The sequence below is a fragment of the Tamandua tetradactyla genome, chromosome 10, assembly GCF_023851605.1.
Source record: "Tamandua tetradactyla isolate mTamTet1 chromosome 10, mTamTet1.pri, whole genome shotgun sequence".
Classification (NCBI taxonomy): Eukaryota; Metazoa; Chordata; class Mammalia; order Pilosa; family Myrmecophagidae; genus Tamandua; species Tamandua tetradactyla.
Window position 1 is genome coordinate 13,174,572 of NC_135336.1, and position 26,724 is coordinate 13,201,295.

Here is a 26,724-nt window from a genome sequence, read left to right on the forward strand (position 1 = left end):
GTAGTGAAACATATTCAGGATCTTGTGGTAAGCAAGGGTTTCTTAGACTTTGTACTCAAACCACAAGCAATAAAAGAAAAAAAATAGATAAATGGGACCACATCACAACAAAAAAACTTTTGTGCTTCAAAGGACTTTATCACAAAAGCAAAGAGACAATCTTCTCAATGGGAAAAAATTGTTGGAAACCACATGACTGATAAGGATTTAACATACAGAATATATAAAGCAGTTTGCAACTCAACAATAAAAAGACAACCCAATTTAAAAATTGGCAAGAGATTTTAGTTTTAGCTTGCTGAAGCTGTTGGAATTGCATTATACCAGAAACGGAATGGCTTTTAAAAAGGGAATTTATTAAGATGCAAGTTTACAATTCTAAGGCCATGAAAATGTCCAAATTAAGGCATCTAGAGAAAGATACCTTAACTCCAAAGAATGGGCCAATGAAGTTTAGGGTTTCTCTCACAGCTGGGAGGGCACATAGTGATGTCTGCTAGCTTTCTCTCCTCATTCCATAAGGCTTCTCCAAGGGTGTTTTCTTTATGCAAATTCAAAGGTTTCTGGCTGTGTGAGCTCAGTTCGTTCTGTTGGCTCTAGTGGTTCTAAAACTTTTTCCAAAATGGTTCCCTCTTAAAGGATTCCAGTAAGCAACCCCACCTTCAATGGGTGTAAACACACCTCCACGGAAACCAATTAATCAAAAGTTACCACCCACAAATGGGTGAGTCACATCTCCATGGAAACAATAAAAAAGATCCCACCCAGCAATATTGAATGAGGATTAAAGGACATGGCTTTCCTGTGGCACATAATATCTTCAAACCAGCACACTGGTATAGACATTTCTGCAAAGGGGATATGCAAATGGCTAAAAGTACATTTGTTAAGATGCTCAACATCACTAGCTATTAGGGAAAGGCAAATCAAAACCACAATGAAATACCCTTTCACACCTACTAGAATGGCTACTATTAGGAAAATTAGACAGCAAATTATAAGTGTTGGAGAGAATGTTGAGAAATGGGGACACTTATTCACTGCTGGTGGTAATGTAAAATGGTGCAGCAGCTATGGAAGACAGTTTGCAGTTCCTCAGAAAGCCAAACATAGAATTACCATACGACCCAGCAATCCCTCTACTAGATATACACCCAAAAGAATTGAAAGCAGGGACTGAAGAGAGATTTACACACCAGTGTTCATAGTGGCATTACTCACAATTGCCAAAAGATGGAAGCAACCCAAGTGTCCTTCAGCTGATGAATGGATAAACAAAATGTGTGAATGTATACAATGGAATATTATTTAGTCATAAAAAAGAAATGAGGTCCTAATACATGTGATAACAAGGGTGAACCTTGAAGACATTATGCTGAGTTAAATAAGCCAGACACAAAAGGACAAATATTGTATGTTCTTACTGATGTGAAATAATTAGAATAAGCAAACTCACAGAGTCAGAATCTTGAATATAGGTAACCAGAGGCTGGGTAGGGGATAAGGAATGGGAAGCTAATCCTAAATTTATACAGAACTTTTATTTTGGTTGACTGCAAAGTTTTGGAAATGGACGCTGGTGAGGGTAGCCCAACATTGTGAGTGTAATTAACAATTAAATTAATGTGATTAAAAAGAAAATTTTAGGTAGTATATATGTTATTAGAAAAAAATATAAGATGAAATAGGAATGTACAACATAGTGAACCCTATTATAAATAATGGACTATACTTAATAGTACAATTATAAAAATGTTCTTTCATAGATTAAAACAAATGTACCACATTATTGCAAGGTGTTATTAATAGGGTACTATATGGGAAAAATAAACACCCTAATGAAAACTATGGACTATAGTTAATAGTACAATTTTAATACACTTTCATTAATTGTAACAAAGGTACCACACTAATGCAAAGTGTTAAAAATAGCAGGTATGTGGGAATGTGCTTTTTTACACAACTTTACTGTAAACTTACAAATTCCCTACTTTTTTTTTTTTTATCTTGGGGAAGATATGCATTGATTTCTATTTGGAGTCCCTGAGGGAAGTAAGAGTTCAAATCATGGTTGAGGGAAGCAAGGTTTTTAGATCACTGTGAGTTAATTAGAAATTAAAGCATTTCCTAATCTAACTACTTCTATGGGCACTATTCTCTCTTTGGGGCCACTATTCCTTGTCTCTGTCTCCCACTACTCTGCGAGTATCTTTGGAACAATGACTAAATTGTGTTTATCTTTAAAGCCCCAGTGCTTTGCAAAGTAACTGGCATATTAGATGCATTCAGTTAATAAACCAATGAATGCATTCACTTATTCCACAAATATTTATAGAGCTCCTACCGTGAATCAGGCATTGCTCTAAGTGCTGCAGACACAGTGGGGAATAACACAACTAACTCACCAAGTAAAATCCTCATGTCCTCAGTATTTCTCCATAGTAAAATGCAATCATGACCCCATCTTTCTCTCAGAAGATTTAGAGGGTTAAGAGGATAATGTTTATGGAATGACTCAAGATTTTTCAAGGAAAGGATAAAAAAGACAACACAGAGAAAAGATCAGATATCATTCGATTGCATTGTTCTTTTGGTCTTTTCTCTTTAATAAATTTGCTTAAGAAGAGAATGATTTACAATTTATCTCTGATGTCAGTGAATGAGTTGACAAGTTGATGAAACCTTATGTCAGCAATTCACTGGTCATAAGATATTTTGGTATTTCCTTTTCCACTGACAGTTGAGTGCACTCTCAGGGAGTACTACGAACCCTACCTGACTTCTTGCTCTTCACTGGTCAGACCCAGTCCAAATGTATGATGGATGTCATAGCAGGAGTTGCTGTCTTCCAGCAACCTAGGATTTGGTGAGGATAGGAACCACACTTAAGTTGATGACACTCAACAAATCAGTCTTCTACCCTATATCACAATGTGGTGGTGAGAAAAAGGCAGACTTACCCAACTTTCTTAAATTGTTTCTCCGAGTTGTCCCAAACATACCTAATTTTCTGCACTTGGATGCATCGCAGCTGCAAGTACAAATGTGATAGAACAGATGTCATTCACAAAGTAATGACGATCAAGGGAGGTGAGCATTTTTAAATGCATGTCCCCAGGCCATTCTCACTTTCCTTGATACATAGCTGTTATTCTCAGCTTGATTGTGTGATATTTAGAACTTTCATCCAATAAACACTAATATTATTCTTCCTCTGCAAAACAATACCATAAAATTGCACTCTTAAAATCGCTTACTTTTAATTCTGGTTTCAATACAGCTTGGTTTATGACAGAGTGGCGATCAGCCACAAGGGGTTCTTCTGGGTTCTTGCTGACAGGAAACTTCAATGTGGATAAGTAGAGGCAAATCACCTTCTTCCTTATATATCTTTGAAATTCATCCTAGAAAAGACAATCCAATCCATGAAATTCTCAAATGTTATTCAGTAAAGCACTCCACCCACCAAACACCTACCTGAACTCAGTCAGTAGGTACCAAAATTTGGGCTCCAGACAAGAACATCTTGTTAGAATTGCAAATTCTCAGACCCTACTCCAGACCTACCCAATCAGAAACTCTGAGGGTGGAGCCAGCAAACTTTGTTTTTAAACAAGTCCTCCAGGTGATTCTGATTTACACTAAATTTGAGAACCCCTGTGCTAGACAAGTAAAAAGACACACTTTGCAGTAAAGCTTTATATCCAGAAAATAGTTCCTGACACCTTTAAAATGACACCTAAATTTTAATATGTCTAATTTATCCCAAATGCCTATTTTTGAAAAATTGAATGGTTACCCGCATTATATTTCTCAGAGTTGTAACACTGACGATGACTTCATGTAATGGCCAAGAGCTTTCTCAAGGAGGCTGATGTGGTAGAAATTTCTCTGGGTAGATGTGGAAGAAGTTTCCTTCATTCTTGGATCACTGCATATGTAGCAAAACTATCCCTGCAATCTGCTTACCATCTCTTCTACTTTGGTCTGGTGAAACTCTTTTAAAGAGGAAACTCTAACCTCCAGAATGTTGAAGAATCACTGGCCAGCTTTCTGGTTGATAACAGACACAGTAGAGAAGACATGCTCATGGCTGTTGGATTTAATAAAAGAAGGGCACCCACCATTGTCCTCAGCAAAACTGTGTCTGCTTCTTGCAAAGGGCAAGGGACACAGTGGGCCCACACTCTCCACTGAGGCCTCCAGTAGAACACCAGTAGAAGGAGCCCACAAGACAGCACTGACGCCAGCAGGCAGAGAGCTCTCCGTAGCTTCTGGGTTCGGTAACCAAATACCTCCTGGAGAGTAAATAAAAGATCGGTTCTATTTTTCTTCTTTCATATAAACATATTTTGATCCAAGAATAACCCACTTTAGATGCAGAGGTTTAGATCAGGAAAGAGATCTGGTTTCAGTTGATTGACTCATGTTGACTGCAGCTGTCAGCCGACAAGAAAAAGAAACTCATTTTGCTACCCTGGCATATGGAAGTAAAACATTACACAGGGGGAACGAGGAATGGGCAGATTTATCTGGTTCTGTGTATTCATGAGTCATCTCATGCTTTTACAAAACACCTAGGGTTTTGGAGCAGATTTATTTTCTTTGGATATAAGTTCTTTTTTTTTTTAAGTGTTGGTGTGAATTTAGTGAAGGAAAGCAAGGAGAATATGGCAGGTGTGATCCACACTCCATTACTTAGCTGTATTCAAGTTCAGCTTTGTTTTATAACATTATTATTGAGAATGATTGAAAGTATGAATAAATGTACTGTCTTTTGAAAGAGCAAGGGAAAGTCTGTAAACATGAAAGACTTTCAAAAGGCTGCTTACATGTATTTATCCTGAGAGTAACATGCTGAAATATTTGTATTTTTAGTAGTAGGTTAAGTAACATTTGTCACAATTTGAAAAAAGACTTGAGATGTGATTTCAGGAGAAACAAAAGGCCTGAGAAATGGATTTGTTTATCTAAAACCGATTTCTGGTTTCCATCATCAACAATAAAGTTTCACGGCATTACTTTTCACAATTCAAAACCTAGATTTTTAAGTGTATTTTGAAGACTGCAGGATGCTGATTAGGAATGACATCTTCATGATTCTATTATTATTATAGATTTTGCCATTGTTGTTTTTCTGTTTTTGTTTTTTTCTTCCAAACCTCTGACTCCTGTGTCCAGATCATAGAGCTGTAATGTCAAGAAAATGTTCTTTTACTCAGTTTCTATGTCATTTTCCATAATGGAATTTCCTGAATATTTTGCCATTTTAGATAATGTTATAGCAAATCTCTTGGCTCAATTCTTTGGAAGAGTTTTTATATTCAATAAGGTCACCTTCATTAATGTTTTTAAGTAAAGAACTCTCTATAATAGATTAAGATTATAATAATAGTTGTTGAAAATAATCCTTAAACACCATGGAAAAGGCTTTAAAAGCAGAAGTCATAGATGTGAGTCATTGCTCTGCTAGTTATTGGCTATGTGTCCTTAGGTAAATCAGCTTACCTCCAGGGAGTCCCAGTTTACTGCTCTGCGAAACCCAATTGGAGGTTCTGGGAAGATGGTATAAGATAGGTTGAGTTCACCCCTGCTCCAAGGAACAGCTAGAGAAGGGATGGGAAGGTGACTGGGACAAGAAATAAGAGACCTGGGAGGGTCTTCTACACCACATAGGGAAGCCCTGGTTGCAAAAGCTGAAGAACTGAGGCACAGAGACAGAGAGACCATGTGGCTGGTGCAAACAGCCTAATGCACCACTTTTGAAACAGAAGCCCAGTAGTCTCAGGAGTGCACAGACAGGGAGACAAGGACTAGGAAGTAAGCCAAGCCACTAACACACTGCACTCACATGCACAACTCCCACCCTACAACTCCCCCCACATTCCACACACCTCAACCCTGTGCCTGCCTTCCCACTGTGCTCTAAGTGCCCCTGCTCCGACCACCCCCTTCACTGGTCCCTGCCCCACAGCCTGGCCCAGTGCATTCACATGCCTGTCCCAATCAGACCCACCTCTCCTGTTCAAGCACACAGTCTCACCTGGCCCCTCCGGAGACACAAACACACCCATGGCCAGACACTGGACCCCCACCTCCACCTCCCTGCTTTCTATAGGAGGTTTCCAGCTCATCCAGGCTGTGGGCACGCACCTTCATACCCAGGCTATATCCGCCTCCAGCCCATACAATCATGCAAATCCGCCCCACTCCTCTGAACTCTGCCCACATGTACATTAGGGCTCCACACCCTAGACCCATGCACACCAGGGTCCCGCCCCACAGGCCCCCAATTGCACACAGCCACATCCTCCCCTCCAGGTGCCCACCCATCTGTGAACCAACCTCTTGACACCTGCACCCCAACCCTCTGCCCCACACATGTGCACACCCTTGCCTCACCCCTGACACAAAAACCCTGCCCCCACACTGAAGGAAATCAACTTCCAAAGTAATCCTATCAAGATATTTATATGCTTTAATGGCAACAGCAGATAACCAAGCATGTCAAGATGCAGACAGATATAGCCCTGCCTAATGACCAAATTAAAACATCAGAGGAGATAGACTTTGGAACAACTAATCAAAGATATTCATATAACTCTACTAAATAAAACCAATGGGATAGTTAATGACATAAAGGAGATCAAGAAGACAGAAGAGTATAAAGAGGAATTTGAAAGAATAAATAGAAAAATAGCAGATATTACAGAGAATAAAGATGCTGTAAACCAAATAAAAAGCATACTAGAGATTCACAACAGCAGATGTTAAGAGGCAGAAAAAAGAATAATCAAACTACAGACAGGGCAGCTGATTTCAAGCACACAAAAGAGCAAATGGCAAAATGACAGAAAGATTTGAATTGGATCTCAGGGAAATGATGGATAAAACAAAACACACAAATAGAAAAATCATCAGTGTCCCAGAAGGAGAAGAGAAGAGCAAAGGGCTGTGTGGTAGTTAGATTCAGTTGTCAACTTGGCCAGGTGAAAGCACCTAGTTCTGTTGCTGTGGACATGAGCCAATGGTAGGTGAATCTCATCTGTTGCTAATTACATCCGCAGTCGGCTAGGAGGCGTGTCTGCTGCAATGAGTGACGTTTAACTTAATTGGCTTGTGCTTAAATGAGAGAACGCAATGTAGCACAGTCTAGCAGCTTGGCATTCCTCATCTCAGCACTTGCAGCTCAGCCCGGGCCCTTGGAGATGGAGAAAGAAATCACCCCGGGGAAAGTTGTTGGAACCCAGGGGCCTGGAGAGAAGACCAGCAGAGACCATCCTGTGCCTTCCACGTAAGAAAGAACCTCAGTGGAAAGTTAGCTGCCTTTCCTCTGAAGAACCAACAAAATAAATCCCCTTTTGTTAAAAGCCAATCCGTCTCTGGTGTGTTGCATTCCAGCAGCTAGCAAACTAGAACAGGCTGGGAAGATTAGTTAAGTATATAATGTGGGAAAACTTCCCAATCTTTATAAAGGACATAAATATGCAAATCAAAGGATCCCAACAAACTTCAAATAGAATAAATCCAAATAGGCCTTCCCCAAGACACATACTAATCAATCTGTCAAATATTGAAGAGAAGCACAAAATTCTGAAAGCAGCAAGAGAAAAACAATCTACTACATACAAGGGAAACCACATAAGACTAAGTTTGGACTACTCAATTGGTACTTTGGAGGTGAGAAGGCAATGGCATGATATATTTAAGACCCTGAAAAAGAAAGACTTACAGTCAAGAATTCTGCACCCGGCCAAATTGTCCTTCAAAACTAAGAAAAAGATTAAAATTTTTATATACAAACAAATGCTGAAAGAAATTTATCAACAAGAGACTGAGCCTAGAAGAAATACTAAAGGGAGGTCTGCTGGCTGAAGAAAAAAGTCAGGAGAGGGAGGTCTGGAGGAGGGCACAGGGGATGTCTGGAGGAAGGCACAGAATTAAAGAGTACCAGTAACAGTAACTTACAGGATAAAAATAAAAAGAGGGAAAAGAATATATAAATCTGACAAATAAATCCAAAGAATAAGATGATGGGTCCAAGAAACACCTTTACAGTAATAACTTCGAATGTTAATAGTCTAAACCTACCAACCAAAAGATACAGATTGGCAGAGTGGATTAAGAAATACAATCCAGGTATAGGCTGCTTACAAGAGACTCATCTTAGACACAAGGATAAAAATAGATTGAAAGTTAAAGGATAGAGAAAGATGTTCCATGAAAGCTAAAGCCAAATGAAAGCAGGAGTAGGTATACTAACATCAGACAAAATGTAAAGACATCATAAAAGACAAAGAAAGACACTATATATTAGTAAAAGGGGCAGTTAACCAAGAAGAAAAAACGATCATATATGTCTATACTCCCAATCAAGGAGCTCCAAGGTACAAGCAATGGCAAAATTGAAGGGAAAAATAGACATTTCAACAATAATAGTAGAAGACTTCAATACACCACTTCAATACACTCCATACATAGTACAATAAGACAGAGGGTCAACAAGGAAATAGAGAATTTAAACAATTTGATAAATTAATTAGCCCTAACAGACATATATAGGTCATTATACCCCCCAAACATCAGGATATACACTTTTCTGTAGAGTTCATGGAATATTTTCCAGGACAGATCATATGCTGGGGCAAAAAACAGGTCTTTATAAATTTAAAAGCATTGAAATCATTCTAAGCACTTTCTCTGATCACAATGGAATGAAGTTGGAAGTCAATAACCACCAAAGAATGAGAACTTTCACAAATATGTGGAGATTAAATAATGGACTCTCAGATAACTACTGGGTCAAAGGAGAAATTGCTAGAGAAATCAGTAGGTAACTGGAGTGGATGAAAATGACAATATATGAGAACTTATGGGATGTGGCAAAAAGGCTGTGCTGAGAGGGAAGTTTATTGTCCTAAATGACTATATTAAAAAAGAAGAAAAAGCAAAAAATTGAGGGCTTAAATATTCACCTAGAGGAACTTGAGAAAGAACAACAAATTAACACCAAAGCAAATGAAAGATGAGAAATAACAAAAATTAAGGTAGAGTTAAATGAATGGGAGAACAAAAGAGCAATAAAAAGAATCAATAAAACCAAGAGTTGGTTTTTTAAGAAAATCAAGAAAATCGATGGACCTAGCAAGGCTGACAAAAAAAAAAAAAAGGAAAGAAAAGAATAAGAGAGAGAATACAAATAAACAAAATCAGAAATGTGAGGGGGTAATTACCACATACATTGAAGAAATAAAAAAATCATAAAAGGATACTATGAACTACTATACACCAACAAACTAGACAATTTAGATGAAATGGACAAATTCCTGGAAGCACATGAAGAAGCTACATTGACTCAAGAAGAAATAGAAGATCTCAGCTAACCAGTTATGAGTAAAGAGATTCAATCAGTCATCAAAACTCTTCCTACAAAGAAAAGCCCAGGGCCAGATGGCTTCAAACATTCCAAAAAGAATTAACACCAATCCTGCTCAGACTTTTCCAAAAAATTGAGGAAAAAAGGGACACTACCTAACTCATTTTATGAAGCTAACATCACTTTAAAACTGAAACCAGGTAAAGATGCTATAAGAAAGAAAAACTAAAGGGTAATCTCCCTAATGAATATAGATCCAAAAATTCTCAACATTATATTAGCAAATTGAATCCAACAGTATATTAAAAGAATTATACACCATGATCAAGTGGGATTTATATCAAGAATGCAAGGATGGTTCAACACAAGAAAATCAATGTAATATGGCACATTAATAAAATGAAAGGGAAAAATCACACATCTTGATTGATGATGAAAAAACATTTGACAAAATTCAACATCCTTTTCTGATAAAACACTTCAAAAGTAGGAATCAGAGGTAACTTCCTCAATATGATACATGGCGTATATGACAAACACATAGCCAACATCATACTCAATGGAGAGAGACTGAAATGTTTCTCTCTAGGATCAGGAATGAAATAAAGATGTCCTCATCATCACTATTATTCAACATTGTACTAGAAGTTCTAGCTAGAGCAATCAGTCAGGACAAAGAAATAAAAGGCATCCAAATTGGAAAGGAGGAAGTAAAACTTTCATTTTTGCAGATCAGATGATACTATACTTGGAAAAGCCTGAGAAATCTATAACAAAGTTACATGAGCTAATAAATTCAACAAGGTGACAGGATACAAAATTAATGTGCAAAAATCAGTAATGTTTCAATACACAAGCAACGACCCAACTGAGGAGTAAATTAAGGAAAAAAAAATCCGTTCAAAATAGCAACTAAAAGAATCAAGTACTTAGGAATGAACTTGACTAGGGACATAAAAGACATATACAGAAAACTACAAAACATTGCTAAAAAAATAAACAAAGATCTAATCAGGTGGAAAGACATTCTCTACTCATGAATAGGAAGGCTAAATATAGTTAAAATGTCAATTCTACCCAAATTGATCTACAGATTCAATGCAGTACCAATCAAAATTCCAACAACCTACTTTGAAGACTTGGAAAAGCTAGTTACCAAATTCATCTGAAAGGGAAAGAGACACCAAATAGCTAAAAGCATCCTAAAAAAGAAGAATGAAGTAGGAGTATTAACACTTTCTGATTTTAAAACTTATTGTAAAGCCACAGTGGTCAAAACAGCATGGTACTGGCACAAAGATAGAAGTATTGACAAATGGAATTGAATCTAGAGCACAGAAACAGACTACCAAGCCTATAGTCAACTGATCTTTGACAAGGCCCCCAAACCCCTGAACTGGGACAAAATAGTCTTTTCAATAAATGGGCATGGAAGAACTGGATATCAATAGCCAAAAGAATGAAAGAGGACCCTTACCTTACACCTTATACAAAATTAACTCAAAGTGGATCAAACATCTAAATATAAGAACCAGTACCATAAAGCTCCTAGAAGAAAATGTAGGGAAACATCTTCAAGACTAGTGATAGGAGGTAGCTTTCCTAAACTCTACACCCAAAGCACAAGCATCAAAAGAAAAAAAAAAATAGGTGTATGAGAACTCCTCAAAATCAAATGCTTTTGTGCCTCAAAGACTTTGTCAAAAAAGGTGAGAGGTAGCCAAATCAGTGGGAGACAATACTTGTAAATCACACATCAGATAAAAGTTTGATATCCTGTATACATAAAGAAACCATACAACTCAACAGCAAAAGAACAAACAACCCAATTATAAAATAGGCTAAAGATATGAATAGGTATTTACTGAAGAGCAAATACAGATGGCTAAAAAGTACATGAAGAGATACTCATTTTCATTAGCTATAAGGGAAATACAGATCAAGACTACACATAAATACTGCCTTACTCCTATAAGAATGGCTGCTATTAAGCAAACAAGAACTACAAATGTTAGAGAGGATATGGAGAAATTGGGACAGCTAGGCACTGCTCATGGGAATGTATAATGGTACACCTGTTAGGGAAGAGAGTTTGGCAGTTTCTTAGGAAACTAAATGTCAAGTTTCCCTATGACCCGGCAATACCACTACTCAGTATATACCTAGAAGAGCTGAAAGCAGTGACCAAACAGACATTTGCACACCAATGTTCATAGCAGCATTATTGAAAATTGCCAAAAGATGCAAACAAACCAAATGCCCATCAACAGATGAGTGGATTAACAACATGTGGTATATACATATGATGGAATACTATTCTGCAGTAAGACAAAATGATGTCGTGAACCACATGACAAGATGGACAAGCCTTGAGGACATAATGTTGAGTGAAATAGGCCAGAACACAAAAGGACAGATACTGTCTGATTCCACTTTTATGACCATGGTAAAGGTAAAATCAAAGGTTTTTAATACAGAATATAGGGAACCTAGAGATACACGGAAGCTAGAGATGGGTGAACAGTCAGCTAATGAGGTTAAACTAAAATGTAAAGGAATAGACAGAAGTGAAGGCCGTTCACTAGTGGGTCTATAAGTAATATTATTATATTGTTGGTGAACATGATTGAAAGGGGTTGTATAAACCCATGCGTCCCACCAATTAACACAACAAATATCAGTTAGTTATTGTATGAAATACTTCAAATGTATGCATCCTGTACAAAGAGTGTACAAGGTCAGGGTATAGGGGACACTTTTATTGCATGCTATAGAATATGTTTAACCAGAAAGCATAAACAGTACCCCAACAACACAAGGGGTAAATAATGGAGGGAGAAATAAGAGTTAAGGAGAGGTTTAGATTTTCTGTTTGGTAACGGTGTGTTTATTAGTCATCTTTCTCTTGGGGACAGTGAAATTTTCTAAAATTGAAAGTGTTGACGGACTGTTGACTTTGGGCATTATACATGATGCCTAGTAAATGGAGTGGCTTAAGGATGCACTGACTGAGAAGTCAATTGGTGAATGATGGTGGATACATATGGTCAAATATTGTGCTGCTGCAAAAAGGAAGGATATTGTGAGATTTGCAACATTGCGAGTGAACGTGTGGGACATTTGGTGAGGCAAAATAAGCCAAAAATAAAAGAGTAATTATTGCATGGTCTCATTTAGAACATACTTATAAGAAAACAGAGGCATAGATTGTAAACCCTTAAATCAGTCATATTTAGCGCAGAGTGGTAATCTTTATTTCTGAATTTTGAGAGGCTGTTCTATATATGTATCACCTACTATTTACAGTTAAGAACAAAGCCCATTAGATCAGGAATAGGGTAATTCAGAATACAGGGGTAAGGAAGATACTCTATATATTTTAGAGCCTCATCTACTCTCTGAGACCAAGGAAAGAAAGGTTTATTTTGTCCAGAACCTAAATTTTCTACAGCACATAATCTAACTCAACCTGTACACATAGATCATATAAACAATCCAAACACAGGGAGCCCAGAATAAGAATGAGGGCCTTTAATCCTGTGTAATGCAATGTAATGCCTGGATACATCCCAGAGTATATTAAACACGTAATCAAAAAGTATTGGCGAAGGGCGGGCCGCGGTGGCTCAGCGGGCAAAGTGCTTGCCTGCTATGCCGGAGGACCTCGGTTCGATTCCCGGCCCCAGCCCATGTAACAAAAACGGAGAAACAGAATACAATAAAACAAGAAAATGTTTAAAAATGTTTCCCTTCCTTCCTTCCTTCTATCCTTCCTTCCTTCTCTCTGTCTTTCCTTTAAAAAAAAAAAAAAAAAAAAAAAAAAAAGTATTGGCGAAGTCCCTTGAAGGATGGGAGAAAAAATATGGAACTAAATTTTATCACTGGGGAAACCCCTGACACTGTGTCAAATATTAAGGACACCCAAATCAATAGACCAAGCCCTTGATCTTGAGGTTTGCTCTTCTGAAGCTTATGTATGTGGTACAGAAGCTTAGCCTACCAATAGCTATGCCTAAGAACTAATTCCAGAGGACCTTTTGTTGCTCAGATGTAGCCTCTCTCTCTTTAAGCCCAACTCTGCAAGTGAAACCATTGCCCTGCCCACTACACAGGACATGACATCCAGGGGTGAAAGTCTCCCAGGGATGACTGGGTAATGACTCCCAGGGATGAGTCTGACCCTGGCACTGTGGGATCAACAATGCCATTCTGACCAAAAGGCGGAAAATAAGTGTAACAAATAAGGTATAAGTGGCTGAGAGAGTTCAAATAGAGTCGAGAGGCTACTCTGGAAGTCGCTGTTATGCAAGATTTGGTTGGACATTGCTACCTACCATAAGTTGCCAAAACCCCATCAAAATCATTCCAGCCAATCCTAAAGAACACCTAGAGCATATATAAGATTTTACAAAGTTTCCATGCACTAAGGGTAACTTTCCAGAAACCTACAACTGCCAAATTGGTTCTGGACCAGACAAGTCCTGAAATGCAGAGGGCCAGACTCTCCAGAACATCAAATAGTTCCATCCCTCTGTCCCATATTATCAACAGCCCCTACCAATATGAAAAAGTGAGAATGGGCATAGCCCAAATACCCCTAAATAGTGAGAAAGGTCAAAGGTATTGGTGGAGTTATACAGAGAAGGTAGGTTTTAACAAATGAGTATGATTGCTGAATCATTATATTCATATTTCTTTTAGTCTCCAGTACCTTAGAGCGGCTAGAATTAAACGTAAAATGGTGGAATTGTTACCCATACCAAACTCTGAAATCTATTCTACACCTAATTGTTGCGATGTGCTTTGAAGCTTATTGCTTTTTTGTATATATGCTATTTTTCACAAAAAATGTAAAAAAAAAAATATGTATTTTTCTAGCCTCCTAGTGTTTCGGAGCAGCTAGAAGAAAAAATCTGAAATAGTAGAATGGTAACACATAACAAACTGAAATCTGTTCTGTATCTATTTGTTGCAGTGTACCTTGAAAATCATTGCTTTTTCTTTGTATGTATGTTATACTTAATAATAAAAATTTTTTTAAACACAATTAGAAATACATACCTTACAGGAGAGTTGTGTTCAAATGAGATAATGTCTACTTAAGTGCTTTGCAAAGTAATTACAAGAGTTCCTTTGGACCTCAACATCATTGCTCAACTGGATGGAAATGTTCATTAAATTTAGTAATGCAGCCACTCTATTTTGAGATTTTTTGTGATAAGATTTAAAGGTAACTTAGAAACATGTGTTCAGTCAGCTCTTAAGAATATTTTCAGTTGGATGTCCTCTCACTCTTCCTGTCTTCCCTCTGTTTTCATAAACCTGTTTTAGTTTTATTTGTGAATCATAGTTTCAATAGACCCATATAAAATGTATAGGCCAATTCATATATTATATCATAACATGAATTCTTTTACCAAGTGTTGTTTACAGGGGCTTATTGCCCAAACCCAAATGTGTGCAGGATAGAAGCAGAATAATTTTAGTCCAGCTTGTAGCTTAAATCAGCATATTCATAAATAGCTTTCCCTTTTTCTGTTTATTTACTCAGAGCAGTGGTTACTAATCATAATTCTGGTCCTCCTTCAGTTCTTATCTATATAATAGCTTTTTTAATTAAAAAAGGAACTCACAATGCTAGCAACACTGCAATGAAATCACTCCAGCTACATACTGCTAATAATCTTGTAAACTGAAATAATTCTTTAAGGAAAGCAGCATAGCAAGTTGTATGAAGAGGTATAATGATGCTTCCATTCTTTGAACTAATAATTCTACACTTGGCATTATACCCTAAGGAAATAATACATAAAAAAGAAGAAAGCATGCATATGAAAATGTAGAGTGCAGCATTATCTATAATTGCAAACATTGGAAGAACCTAAATGATAGTTAGTGGTTGAGTAAGTTGTGAGACATTTAAAACAATGGACCATGATGAAGTCATAAAAAACTATGTTTGACATGGATGTAGAAACATAGAACATTCTATGACATATGTTAAATAACGAAAATAACAGAGTAAGTGGAAAGCAAATAATGACATTTTGAACTTTAACTCAATTACGCAGTAAATATATTAAATGTAAGTGGATTTGCTACAATTGGACACAAAGATTGTCAGACCGAATAATAAAAGAAACCCATTATAGGCTGTTTACGAGAGACAAGCTTTAAATGTAAAGACATGAACGGGTTAAAAGGGAAAATATGTCATGCAAACACTAACAAAAAGAAAGCTGATGAAGCTATAATAATATAAGAAAAAGTACATTTTAAGGGAAGAGATATAATAATAGAAAAAGAAAGACATTTTATAATGCTGAAAAGGTCAATTCAACAAGAAGACATAACAATCCTCTATTTGTATGCACCTAAAAACATAGTTTTGAAATGTGTAAAGCAAAATTGATAGCACTTAAATCCACTCTCACCACTGGAGATTTTAACACATTTCTCTCACAGACTTATAAAACAGGCAGACAAAAAATCAATGCAAATATAGAAAGTTTGAACAATCCCATCACCTAAATTGTCAAAGCAACAAATAAGGAAAACCACAGAATTCAAATTCTTTTCACATACACATAAAATACTGACCTTTCATCATCATCATCATCATCATTATTATTATTATTATTATTATTATTATTATTATTATTAAACTATTGTCATAAAATTAACAACAAAATGATAAATAAAATGCCCAATTTTTGGATATTAAGCAACTCATTTCTAAATAACTCATGTGAGTCAAGTAAGAAATTACAATGGCTATTAGGAAATATTTTGAAATGATTGAAACGTGACAAAGTGTGTGGGATACAGCTAAGGTAGTTCTTAGAGGGAAATTTATAGCTCTACATTCATATATTAGAGAAAGGGGGAAAGGTTGAAATTAAATGTACGTACTTCCAATGCAAGAAGCTTTTGAAGGATACTGAATTAAACCCAAAGAAAGTAAGGAAGTTTCTCTATACCTAAAAAAATAGAGATATTATGCTTGGAGAACAGCAATACAATTTCATTCAAAATCTCATCAGCTGCCATGCTAGAGACCTGGGTTCTGTTCCTGGTGCCTGCCTATGCAAAAGAAAAAAAACTCATCAGACATTTTTTCGCGGTTCATTTATGAGATGATTCTAAAATTTGCATTGAAATGCAAAGGACCTAGAATAGTAAGGTTCTAGGTCTTTGCATTTCATCTTTTTCTATTATTATATCTCTTCCCTTTGCATTTCCCTTCATCAGCTTTTTCTTTCTTTTTTTATTAATTAATTTAAAAAATTTAACAACAAATGAACTAAAACATCAAAACGTGATCATTCCATTCTACGTTTATAATCAATAATTCACAATATCATCACATAGTTGCAATTCATCATTTCTTAGAACATTTGCATCAATTCAGAACAAGAAATAAAAAGACAACAGAAAAAGAAATAAAACAAAAACAGAAAAAAAAAGATTATACATACCATACCACTTACCCCTTGCTTTCATTGATCACTAGCATTTCAAACTAAATTTATTTTAACATTTGTTCCCCCTATTATTTATTTTTATTCCATATGTTCTACTCGTCTGTTGACAAGGTAGATAAAATGAGCATCAGACACAAGGTTTTTACAACCACACAGTCACATTGTGAAAGCTATATCATTATACAATCATTATCAAGAAACATGGCTACTGGAACACAACTCTACATTTTCAGGCACTTCCCTCCAGCCTCTCCATTACGTCTTGAATACCAAGGTGAAATCTACTTAATGCATAAGAATAATCTCCAGGATAACCTCTTGACTCTGTTTGGAATCTCTGAGCCATTGACACTTCATCTCATTTTGCTCTTCCCCCTTTTGGTCGAGAAGGTTTTCTCCATCCCTTGATGCTGAGTCTCAGCTCATTCCAGGATCTCTGTCCCACGTTGCCAGGAAGGTCCACACCCCTGGGAGTCATGTCCCACATAGACAGGGGGAGAGTGGTGAGTTTTCTTGCTGTGTTGGCTGGAGAGACAGGTCACATCAGAGCAACAAAAGAGGCTCACTAGGGGATGATTCTTAGGCCTAAATTTTAAGTAAACTTGACCTACCCTTTGTGGGGTTAAGTTTCCTATGAATAAACCCCAAGACTGGGGGCTCAGCCTATAGCTTTGGTTGTCCACACTGCTTGTGAGAATATCAAGAATTCAACTTGGGGAAGTTGAATTTCTCCCCCTTCTCACCAATCCCCAAAGGGGACTTTGCAAATACTTTTCCACTCACTGATTGAATCACTCTGGGATTCATCAGGGCATCACTCTGGACAAATCAACAAAATCTCATGTCCTACCCAAGATTCCAAGTACTTATGGTGTTCAATCAAGCTATCTACATAAGTTATATTAGGAAATGCACTAGTCAAAATATAAATTTTGTTCCAAATAAACATTTTTTGCTTTAGTCTCAGACATAAGTTGAAATTTTAAAATATTAATTACCATCTATTTTCAGCACCCTGCAGTAATGACATTCCTTTGTTCTTCATCATGCAAAAACATTTTTTAAAATTTGTACATTTAGTCACTATTATTCTACACTCTAGGCACCCCTAGATTATACCTTCTCAATCTTTATTGTCTGTCTTTCTTTCTGATTTCATTTATGCCCCCAGCCCTCCTCCCTCTATCATTCTCACATGCAGCTTCATTCAGTGTTTTAACATAATTGTATTACACTTAGGTAGTATTGTGCTGTCCATTTCTGAGTTTTTATATTCAGTCCCATTGCACAATCTGTATCCCTTCAGCTCCAATTACCCATATAAACTTGAAATATTTCGTTGGTAACAGAGACCAGCAGGAGATAGAAAAAGGGTAAGATATTGGGTAAGTCAATTTTGAGAAAGAAAAAATGAGAGAAGTTACATTATCAGAATTGAAGACTTACAATAAAGCCAGAGCAATTAAGACAATGAAGTATGCATAAGTATAGACCAAAAGAGCAATTGCACAAAATTAAGAGTCCAGAAAGAGACTCAAACATATTTGATCACTTGATTTATAACAAGGAAACCACTGCATTTCAGTGGACAAAAAGGTGGTCTGCTCAATAAACAGTGCTAGAACAAAATGAATATAGCTGGAAAAAATTGAATTTGACACTGACTTTACACCATACTCAAAAATTCATTAGTGGTGGCACATACACTTAAACGTGAAAAACGAAATAATAAATCATTTGAAAGACAACATAGGAGAAATTTGTTATTGACGTGGAGTAAACAAATATCTCTTAAACAGACAACAAAAAGAAAAGATGAAAAATAAATTTGACTTTATTAAAATTAAGAGCTTCTGTTTATCAAAAAATATCTGGGAAAATATATTAGCTATCTTTATAAGTACATATATATATATATATGTGTGAAAAGGACTCCTTTTGCAATATACAGCAGAACTACTGCAAATCAATAAGAATTAGTCATTAAAAATTGGCAAAAGATTTGACAAGGCAATTTACAAAAGAAGATTTCCAAATGGTCTGTACCATACAAGAAGATGCTCAACATTATAAGTCATCAAGGAAATATAAAATAAAATTACAATGCTACGTCACAGACTAGAGTAGCCAAGACAAGTCTAAAAAGGAACAAAGTTGGAAGATTAACACTTCCTCAAATTCACAAATCAGATTTGAGGACTTACTCTAAAGTGATGCAATGATAAAATGATACAATGATGCAGCCACAGAATACTTCAAATTAAAAAGCCCAGCTAGAATAAGTATGGGTAAGGATATGGAGCAACCAGAACCTTCATACACTGTTGTAAATAGGTATAAACATTTTGAATAACTGTGTAGCTAAAAATCCAGCTACTCTGTGAGCTACTAATGCCACTTTTAGATTTTTACATAAGGGTAACGACTGTATATGTCCATCAAAATATTTGTACAAGAATATACAAAGAAGGTTTATTCACAAGAACAAAAATTGGAATAAATTGGATGAATTTCACAGACATTATACTGAGTAAAGAAATACCACAAAACTATATGCACTTCTATTGATATCAAGCTCAAAAATGGGCAAAAGTAATTGATGGTATAGAGGTCATTGAACTGTGCACTAAGATTAGGGTACTTTATTGACTTCAATGAATTTATATATGTCAGTAAAAAGTGAAAAAAAAGTGGAGTGAATTTGTTTACTAGACACAAGCAAGCGGTAGGTAACAATTATTTTAATGGGTATAATTAAGAAAAAGAATATGACGGCAAAATTTAAGAAGTGAAAGAAGAAAAAAGCCACAAAAAAGGGATTTCTATGGGAAATGGGAGGTTTGGTGACCTGGGAAAACTGTAGCCATCCTCTGGTGTGGATGAGTTGAATTCCAACTGAGGAGTAAAATCACATCCCTGATAAAGACCCTACCAAAGACAGGTCAAGTGGTTGCTGTGAAAGACATTGCTCATGGCTGGGGACACCTTATTATCAAAATATCCACACATTCCCTCCCACCCACCCATTTGTTAAAAATGATAAACAAAGAAACGAACAAAGGAGCTTATAAATGTCAGAGCAACTTCCTGAAATGTGTAGCTTTTTGGGCAGAGATGAATAGGAGAAATGTTTTTTCTTCCTTGATAAATCGGCTTCATAAACTTTGATAAAATTCCTTTCTAGATTAGTTTTTTCAGTTTCCCAGAGGAATGGGGCTGGGTATGCAATCCAAGATTTTGGTAAAAAGAATTATCGTTTTACTTGATTTTTTTTAATACTCTCTATTGGCTTGCCCGCATTGCTGTGATAAGTTTTTTTTACAGTGTAAATTTATATTATGACCCATTAATCCCAAGTATGGTTAAGTTTTTTCTAAATGATTATTCTTCTGATGTACTCAGTAAAACCCACTAAGAAATTCACAGTAGAGGAGGGAGCCAGGAGGGGAAGACAAACAGAACCCTGAGATCTTGTAAATGTAAAGATCCTGGGAGTAGGAATGAGAGGATCAGAATCTCAAATCCATTATTCATGATGATTCCTTGTAGTAAAGTGAATTTTGCCACCGTTAGCTTCTCAAAGTCTCCATTCCCATATCTGCAATTAGGGGAATATTAATAGCACACACCTGGGGGAGTAGCTGTGAAGCCAAAATAAGAATTGCACGGCACTGTGAAAGTAAGCTTTCACCAATGTTAACAGGTGGTTTGACAATACATTCAGCCAAAGGAAGAGAGGTGACGATTTCAGTCTTATGCTGCAGTATACTGGATCAGGATTAATAAAGGAAACAGGCTATATCTCCTTGAGGTGAGGGACCCAGATCTGCCGCCACCTATTAGTTGAAATTATATAGCACAGAGGTTGTGCCCATCTTCACAAAGACTTGATTTGTATTTCTCTAAGCAGTGATCTTTCACTTTTTGTTTTCCTATTGGAATTCTGAATTCCAGATACCAAAAGAAGTACCACAGTCCTAATGTTCTTTTCCTAGGCCTAGAACACAGAGGAATCAGTTTGGATTAGGAGTGACGATGAGAGATGCACACAACTTTTGACAGTGATTGTTGTCAAAAGTCACAAGTTAGACCCGGGCTCCCTAGCTAGGTCTGATAACCTCTGCTTTTCATACCCCATCGCACTGCCTTATAGCAATCCCAGTGCTGTTTCTTGCTCCAAAACTTCCTCACATACGAAGGTTAAATGATATAAATTCTCTGAACCTTTAGATTTCTCATTTGAAAAATGTGGATACCTTGTCTATCTCAGAAGCTGGTTGTAAAACACAAAGAAAGTAGTTGAAAGCTGGGGATATGGAGGGAGAAAACCAAGTTCAAATCTTACCTCTATCACTTAACTAGATGCATGACCTTAGGCAATGCACTTTATGTCTTCTGAAGCCTCAATGTCCTCCTCTTTAATAGAAATAATAACGATAAATATCTTCCAGGGTTGTGAAAAACCAATGAGTTAATGCATTCAAAGCATTCAGCATAGTTCCTGAAACACTTTAAGCATTCAATATGTGTTAAATATTAATATTAGCTTGAGTACTATATAGCTCAACAAAATTTCAATAGAGTAAAAGTGGCTAATCCCATTGGATTCCTTGTAAGATGATTTGACTGCAGGCAATATTCAAAGCTAAATGTTATTTGCCAACACCTTAAGTTGTATTTGTAAGAGTGATTGATCCAACAGCTTACATGGAGTTTTTGTTTTTCCCAAAGAGCACAAGTTATTGAAATTGAAGTCAAATACAGATGTAAAAGAAAACTGCTCACCTTTGTAATATGAGATCCTGGGGGAAAGAGCTTTAGGCTAAACATCAAACTGACTAGAAGACTAGGTAGATGCAGTAACTATACATACACACACACATAACACACCAGCCCAATAATTGTTCACATATTAGAAGGAAAGCAAAGTGACATAACAGAGCATCCTACCTCTGATGCTTATGTACCTAACCTTAGACACCTTATTTAACCAAGCCTCGATGCCCTCAGTTGTACAATGATATCTGAGTATTTACCTCAGAGGGAATAAATGAGAACATACATGTGGTACTAAGGTGTAGATGGCACTCATATTATTTGCCTTTCTCCCTTTTGATGGGATCTTCTCAGTCTTGTGGAACCATCTTCTGGGGTCAACTCCTGACATTGTTCCTGGATTTTCATTGCCTCTGGAACACTAGCATGTATGCAGACAGGCCTTGCGAGCAGGATCTCCTTAGTTTTTAAAATTTTATTTATTTAGTTAGTTTTTTGCATGGGCAGGCACCGGAAATCAAACCTGGGTCTCCAGTATGGCAGGCAAGAACATTCTGCCACTGAGCCACTGTTGCCCACGTTAGTTTTTGTATATCCTTTTATTCTTATGTTCACCATTCATGTGTTTATCTATCTAAAATATTCGTTGAGTTCCCACCATGCACGGGTATAGTAGTGTGTAAATCAAGTCCTTTGGAATGGATATTTTGGGTTGTAGTTCATAACACTTTCCCTTGCTCAAACCAAGATTCCTACACAGCACAAAATCACAAATGTATTTACTCAACCAAGATATAAATAATGTTCATTGTTACAACGAGCTTCTGTAAATGTCAAGGCCAGTTTTTGCTATGAAGTGTTAGGGCTTTTCCAAGGGTAAGAATGTTCCAACAGCCTTAGAGCAATTTGTTTTTTTCTTTTAGTTCCTTGATTCTCGGCCAAGAAGATCATTTCACTGTGTCCTTCTATGAGACTAGAATTCGTGTTTTATCATCTTGTTTTTTTTTAAACAACAATCACAGCACCAAGTTTCTATTTATTATTAACAATGTACCCTTTGTTTTATTTTTTCTCTGAACGTGACAAATTGTGTTTTTGTGCATGTGCATTGGGAAGAAGGATATACTTGGAACTCTGCTCTCTTATCTGTAACTCTGTCATCCTTCAAGATCCTTCTCTTTGATGATAGGATAATATTGTCCCTGGCTAATGTATTATGTTAGCATGGCCACGACTAATTTGGTTTGGCCACATGTAATACTTTGTTTTGGCTATCACTAATTAGTAGGTATTTTAATCAATATTTGAAATATTATGCCCTAGAGGAATAATAATCATCCTATGGAGCTACCTTTGAGTAGGCATAAGATGCTTGAATCACTTTGGCTTTTGTCTGTTTGACAATAAGAATGGCCCTTGATTGGGTGTTTACTTGGGTGTCATTTGTCATTTAATCCTCAGGACGATCCTATGTGGACATTATTATTCCAGTTTGTACATCAAGGAAACTCATTTTGTAGAGGGTCAAAGTAACTGTTGAAGTGACCAACCTATTAAATTTTTCCTCACTGTTTCTTTCTGGTGTGAGAAAGGCCTTAGCAAAACCCAGTACCAAAGAGATGAACTTCTCACTCCCAGTTGAAGGCATTCCATAATGACAACCAGTACTACTCTAACCAAAATGTGAATGTGTGGTCCTCCTGGAAGTTAAAGTGCAGCTGATGTCCCTTGTTTGTTGAGACCAACAGCAAGACAGCATGGTAAATGTGGATCAAAAGGGAATGAGATGCCTGGTCTAATCAGCAGGGATAATATCTGGAACCAGAATCAAGGGCATGTGACAACATGGCATATTCTGTTACAGGTTATTGGTAGAAAAAGCACATCACTAATTAGGAGGGGGCCTCAGGGATTGTCTAGTTCAAATTCTTCTCTAGAAAGAAATAGCTGTATGTCACTCTTCACAGGTGAAGCATTTACCGTCTGCTTAACATAGGCTGCTCGTTACCTTATCAGGATACACATTATCTTTTGGACAGCAGTGATGGTGTATTAGTCTTCTATGCTGCATAACAAATAACCATATACTTAGTAGCTCAAAACAATACAAATTTGGTATTTCACAACTTCTGTGAGCCAGGTGTCTGCTTAGATGTGTCCTCTGTTCCAAATTTGATAAGGCTGAAATCAAGGTGTTGGCTGGGCTGTGTTCCTTTTTGAATTTTGGAGACTAATTTCAAACTTACATGGCTGTTGGCAGAATTCAGTTCCTTACAGCTGAAGGACAAAGGCCAACCTTCTCTTGCTGATTGTCAGCTGGAAGCTACTCTCTGCTCCTGGAAGTTACTCACATATCCTTGTCATATTGGTTCCTCTATCTTCAAATGTACAATGGAGATGCAACTCCCTTACATCAAATATCTCTTGTACTTTGAATGTTTCTGACTTCAGGGCCCACTCCCTTTTAAGGCCACACCCAATTAGGTCAGGCCCACCCAGACAATCTCCCTTTTGATCAACTCAACTGAGTACATGTTCATTATATCTGTAAAATTCCTTTTGCCATATAATATAATATAATCACAGGGCTTATATCTCATTATATTCATAAGTTCTGCCCACATTCAATAGGAAGGGAATAGCAAAGGTCACTGGAGGGAATCATGTTAGAATTCTGCCATCATTGATGGTTCAGAGAGTTCTTTCATAAGGAAACATAAATTAGGCCAGAATATGTCAACTTCTAGTGTGTTCTCCAGAGCAGTTATTCTACTTTTGGAAGACACCCATGCCATTCCTCTTTAGCATAACATGTGACCCATGATCACACTTTGGGAAAATGTTCCCAATTTCTTTTGAAAAGTTTTTATTTGTTATATCCAGATATCCCTCCAAATACACTATACCTCTTGAGATATCTCTGAAAGCCTGAGACTTAGATTTGAATATAACTTCCCAGAGATTTACTAAATAGTCCAGATTATAACAGAACTATTATTTCTTCTATTGTGTCAAACAGACTTCTGTTTAATATAACCCAGGAAGGATACTTTTATAGCTACACTGGCAACTAAATTTAGCCATATTAAAAAAAAAAACTCTCTGTCTTAGTTTATAAGCTTCTGAAATGCAATATATCAGAAATGGAATGGCTTTTTTAAAAGAGAATGTAATAAGTTACAAGTTTATCATTTTAAACCTATAAAAATGTCCAAACTAAGGCATCCAGGAAAACATCCTTAATTCAAGATTTCCAGAAATCAATGGTTCTAGAACATCTTTATCAGCTGGGAAGTTGTGCGGCTGGCATCTGCTGGTCTCTTGTTCCTGGGCTCTATTGTTTTCAGCCTCTATTCCTATGGGGGTTCCTCCTTTTGGCTTTCATCTCTTGGCTTCCCTTGGCTCTCTCTAGGTTCTGCTAGTCATTGCTACCTTTACTTTGATGATTTAAAATGAAAACTCAATGCTGAGTCCTGTTACATCGCATCTTACCAATTTCTGACCTACAAATCCAGACCAGAGAACTTTTTGAATCTTGATTCTGTCATCTCTAATGTTATCTCTCCCCATAGCTAGGTGTCAGGTGAAGATTAGATAGGCCATATTCATCTAAGCTTTTAATATAAATGTTAACAACAACAACAAAAAACAGGAGAGAGCCAATAGGACAGGTAACTTTTCAATTTTAATTCTTGGAGTTTGTTTTAAATTTATATTTTGTGGGTTCTCAAATGGAGGAGGAAGAGTTCATAGCATCTCAGTTACCTAGATTATTCTAAAACTGAGGCTCAAAATTCCCATTTTTTTTTTTTTTTTACCAACTCCTCACACACAATTTGTTCTTGTAGTGTTAGGCTTTCAACAATTCTGATTCTCCAAGTTTTAATCAGAGAAAGGGGAAATGTTCCACAAATCAATGGCACTTAATTATTTTTACATTTCTCAAATCACACATTATGTCTTCTGACTCCTTTTATGTAAGTGAATCTCTGATATTTTCGTAGTACTTTCCCTCATGTGACCCTGACAAATCTTCTGACCCAGAAGGGATAAGTGGTATAATTCCCAGGCAACCAGAAAGGACCAAAGAGGGGAAAAGACTTGTCCATACCACATGGAGGCAGCAGGGCCTTCACTAAAGCCCAGATCTGCCCTCTCACAATCCAGGGCTCCTGCCACTGTTTGAAGGGCTTTCCAAATAATACAGTGTCCTCTACACTAAGAAGGTATCTTTCCTTCTGGGGTTCCTCCCCAGCTAGAATTCTGACACTTAGTCACTGCATATCTGTACAGAAGGGGAGCACCGATGGCATGGTTGTGCATTGCAGCAGATGTGAATAAAACAGTGCCACATTTATGGCTCACAGCCAGAAGCAAGACCTTGTCCAGGATGTACGTGTGACCAGAGGGGACCTGAAACAGGAGCAGAGGCTGATGCACCCATAGGGTGCCTCCAGACGAGCCCAGCCAGGGGAGAGATGCTTTTTTCCCAGAAGGCGAATAATGATTAAATAATACTGTGTTAGTTCCTGGGGCTGCCGTAACAAATTACCACCAACTCAGTGGCTCAATACAACAGAAATGTATTCTTTCCCAGACTGGAGGCCAGAAGTCTGAAATCAAGGTGCTGGCAGGGCCACGCTCCCTCTAGAAGCTCTACTGCAGATTCCTTTCTTTTGTCTCTTCCAGCTCTGGGTGGCTGTCAGCTACATTACTCCAATCTCTGCCTTGAGGGTCACTTGCCTCTTTCCCTGTGCATCAACTCTGATGTAATCCAGGATGACTTCATCTTCAGAGCCTCAATTTAATTACATCTGTAAATATCCCTTTCTAAATAAGGTTACTGTGGCAGTTAAGTTCATGTGTCACCTTGGCCAGGTTATAGTGTCCAGTAGTTTGGTCAAGCACTGACCTGATTGTTACTGAGAGGGTATTCATTAGTCAGTTGATTGCATGTATAGTTGATTACATTCACAAACAATAAAGGAGATTGCCTTCAGCAATGACAGAAGTCTCATCCAATCAGGTAAAGGCTTTAAAAGAAGAACTGATTGTTTCAGCAGTCAGAAAAAAAAATAGTTTCTATCT

The 26,724-nt window shown here is 37.0% G+C and overlaps 1 protein-coding gene across 2 annotated transcripts in view; it reads right to left on the reverse strand.

The window, feature by feature from the left end:
• ATP13A5 (ATPase 13A5) overlaps window positions 1-26,724 on the reverse strand; it is a 132,730-nt gene that overhangs the window by 102,614 nt on the left and 3,392 nt on the right. The window contains exons 2-5 of one of the 2 annotated variants that reach the window (XM_077117892.1): window positions 4,125-4,298; window positions 3,258-3,404; window positions 2,961-3,031; window positions 2,776-2,856 (exon numbers count right to left, since the gene is read on the reverse strand). In XM_077117892.1, coding sequence (XP_076974007.1) covers window positions 2,776-2,856; window positions 2,961-3,031; window positions 3,258-3,404; window positions 4,125-4,298 — 473 coding nt within the window. The remainder of the gene's footprint in view (window positions 1-2,775; window positions 2,857-2,960; window positions 3,032-3,257; window positions 3,405-4,124; window positions 4,299-26,724) is intronic. The other variant, XM_077117893.1, reaches the window with a different exon arrangement.